At 48.4% G+C, this 3,354-nt stretch overlaps 1 protein-coding gene across 1 annotated transcript in view; it reads left to right on the top strand.

Moving 5' to 3' along the window:
* Positions 1 to 1,194: 1,194 nt before the first annotated feature.
* LOC119386048 (zinc finger BED domain-containing protein 4-like) overlaps positions 1,195 to 3,354 on the top strand; it is an 11,637-nt gene continuing 9,477 nt past the window's right edge. Inside the window, exon 1 of the mRNA XM_037653429.1 lies at positions 1,195 to 1,966. Coding sequence (XP_037509357.1) covers positions 1,195 to 1,966 — 772 coding nt within the window. The remainder of the gene's footprint in view (positions 1,967 to 3,354) is intronic.

The raw sequence follows: 3,354 nt of genomic DNA, 5'->3' as shown, positions 1-3,354 counted from the left end.
ATTCGATTTTCGAATAGCTAGTATTCGAAGTTTCGAATAATTCGACAGGACGAATATCTAAAACGTGACAAAGGCCAATGGTGCAACTTGGTTAGGGTGGTGTGCCTAAAACTAATGCTAACGTCGTTACAGTAGGCCTTTCGTTAAAACTTTCGCTGGTACCCTGGCTCAAAAGCGAGCGCATATTTATAATAAAGGAGATTATGCAATTTCCACACGTCAAAAAAACATGAGAAAACTGTCAAGCCATTCAGAAATTCACTTCCGAAACGAAGACACGGACTTCTTGCGTAGTTCGGTCGCGTATGCCGCAAGCGCCGTAAAACACTTTTACACAAATCTAAATCTTCCTTCACACCCTGTCTGCACAACCGTCGCCGCGCGCTTATATTGGGTTGCACCTGGGTTCAGGAATCAATATGACCGATCTGCTCACAGCACAGTGAAGGCTTGCGGAAAGGGCGAGTACCTCCTCGCACATTCGTCTGGCCGGCGTCGACGGGCAGACGCGTCCGTGGTAGCCGAGTTGATTTCTGGATATTTCCAGACATTGCACGGGAGTTAGCTGTCTCGGCGGCTACCAGGCCAAGCGAGTTGCTCGAGCAAGTGGGGCCCTGAAAAAGGGGCTCTAGCCACGGGAACCTCAGTTTGCTGTTCTTATAAAATGTTTGTTTCTCCTCAGCTCCGGAGAGGGTGAGGGGGCGTGCTCTCGGCACCTTTTGGTAATTGTTTTTTTTTTTTCGATGCGCACGTTCTGTCGAGGCAATCCGTTGGCGCCGTGATAACGCGCTGTCGTTTGAAGGCGGTAGCTTGTGTGCGGTTAAGTGCTCATTTGTGACTGCAGCTGTCAGCAGCACGCTTTTAGTCATCAAGCGTTTATGTGCCGCGTTCTGCAACATGGATTGCCGTGGCGAAAAAAGAAGTTTCATTTGGAATTTTTTCGACAAGGCAACTCCGTGCTCTGCTATTTGCAAGAAGTGCGGTTCGACTCTGAGGACACCGTCAAGCACTACAAGCCCGCTCGTGAATCATCTGAGGAGCAAGCATCACATGCAGTATTTGGAACTCCAGAAGTTGACTAAGGAAAAACCGAAGCCTAAGGAGAAAAGCCAGCAAACATTGCTGGATCTGACTAAAGCGAAAGGTGCGCTGTCCGAAAGCGCGAAAAAGGAAACGACGATTTTCATTGCGCGCATGATCGCTCGAGACCTCCAGCCGTACGAGTTCGTGGAGAATAAAGGATTTCAGGACTTGATCCGCGACCTCCAGCCCCAGTACAAGATCCCGCACAGAACTACGTTTTCAAGAACAGTAATTCCTGAGCTGTACCGACGCACAGTCGACTCACTCAAGACACAAATCGCGTCGGACATAGCAAAGGGATTAGAGTCGCTCGCATTCACAACCGACATGTGGACATCCAGGGCAAATCAAGGATACATCTCCTTGACCTGCCACTATATGACCCAAGATTTCGCAGTCAAGGCCTTCACCCTGGCGTGTTGTCACCTGCAAGAAAGCCACACAGCTGTGAATATCCAAGCCTGCTTAACCGAAATCGTCAAGGAGTGGTCTCTTGACCTCAGCACTGTGCCTGTGTATGTGGTGACAGACAATGGTCGGAATATCCGTGCCGCCGTGCGTCAGATGGAATGGATCCCACTTCAGTGCCTGGGACATACGTTGCAACTGGCAATAAAGGACGCAAAAGAAGAAACGCCGGTGGTTTCATCACTGTGCAAGAAGGCACGAGCGTTAGTGGGGCACTATAAACACAGCGCTCAGGCAACTCGCCGGCTCAAGGACTGCCAGAAGCGCATGGAGCTGCCAAGTATAGGTCTCATTCAAGATGTGGACACGCGTTGGAATAGTGAACACGCAATGCTGAGCCGCTTGGTGCAGCTAAGAGACGCTGTCTCACTCGAAATAGCAACATCAGAAACAAGTGTGAGCTGCCCGTCCCCAAGTGAGTGGAATGTTGTTGCAAGCTTAGTGCAGATCCTGCAGCCTATTGCAGATGCGACTGCAGATCTTAGCGGCCAGAAGTATGGAACTATATCATCTATTGTGCCATTTCTTTACGGGACAGAACAGGTCCTTAAAAGGCACGGTAACATTGAAAACGAAGCAGCTTTGTTTGCTAAGAACTTGCTGAAGAGCTTGGAATCACGGTTCCCTCTTTATACAGAACGCAAGGAACTGATGCTCGCAACACTATGCGATCCGAGGTTTAAATCTATTTTCTGCACAAGTTCATGCAGTCAGTCACAGGCTGCTGAGCTGCTGGAAGCCGAAATTACTGCTCGACACGCTCGCATGAACTCTCCATCGCAGAACTTTCAAAATCCGAAGCCATCGACAAGTCATGCCGCAAGCAAAGAAGGCCAGGGAACAGACTGGGAGACTGTCGAACAGCTGGCGTCAGAGAAGAACCAGCACAATGAGCTGACACCTTATAGTCAAGAAGTTCAAAAATATTTCACTGAGCCGCTGATCCCAAGGAAGGAGGACCCTCTGAATATTGGAAAGTGCACGGAGCTTCACTGTATCCAGGAATCGCCAAGATTGCTTTGCGATACCTACCCATTCCTGCTACGGAGGTGCCAAGTGAGCGCATGTTTTCGACTGCGGGAAACACGGTGACATCGCGGCGAGAGAGCCCGAGGCCAGGTCATGTGGAGCAGCTTGTGTTTCTGCACGACAATTTGTAGCCTTGCGGTAACAGTCACTGACCGCTTTGTGTGCTCAAAGACATGAGCAGAATTTAATTTCTCTGTTCTTTCTTTAAATTTTGAATAAAATCTTTAGTATTCGATATTCGATTCGATATTCGATATTTTTGGCCACTATTCGGCACTATTCGATTCGAATTCGATTCGAGGTAAAATTTCACTATTCGCACACCCCTAATATTAATGAGATCTAACAGACAGCAATGCCAAGGAAAGTATAGGGGTGTTATTTGTAGTAATTAGAATATAAACGTGAAGAAAGTAAAGTGGACGAAAAGGTAACTTGCCGCCCGCAGGGACCGAACCTGCGAACTTCGAATAACGCGTCCGATGCTCTACCACTGAGCTACGGCGGCGGTCATCTCCCCGTCCACTTTACAGGGTATATATGTGGATATATACATGTGGTATATATGTGGAAATCTCTCTCGATAACTCGGAAAATATGCCATGAACAGCGCCACTGTACAACCTTGCAAAGCACGAGGCCACGCGCCCGCGTGATGTAGCTCATACTGAGCGCGATGGTACGTCTGTTTTCCCAGTTTCATGTCATGTATATTCGCCCAATTAACTTTTCATTTGTGGAATGTTCAGCACAGCTTATTCTGCCTTGGCACCA

Source organism: Rhipicephalus sanguineus, chromosome 1 (genome assembly GCF_013339695.2).
Source record: "Rhipicephalus sanguineus isolate Rsan-2018 chromosome 1, BIME_Rsan_1.4, whole genome shotgun sequence".
NCBI classification, from domain to species: domain Eukaryota; kingdom Metazoa; phylum Arthropoda; class Arachnida; order Ixodida; family Ixodidae; genus Rhipicephalus; species Rhipicephalus sanguineus.
This window is presented reverse-complemented; position numbering and strand designations above follow the sequence as displayed.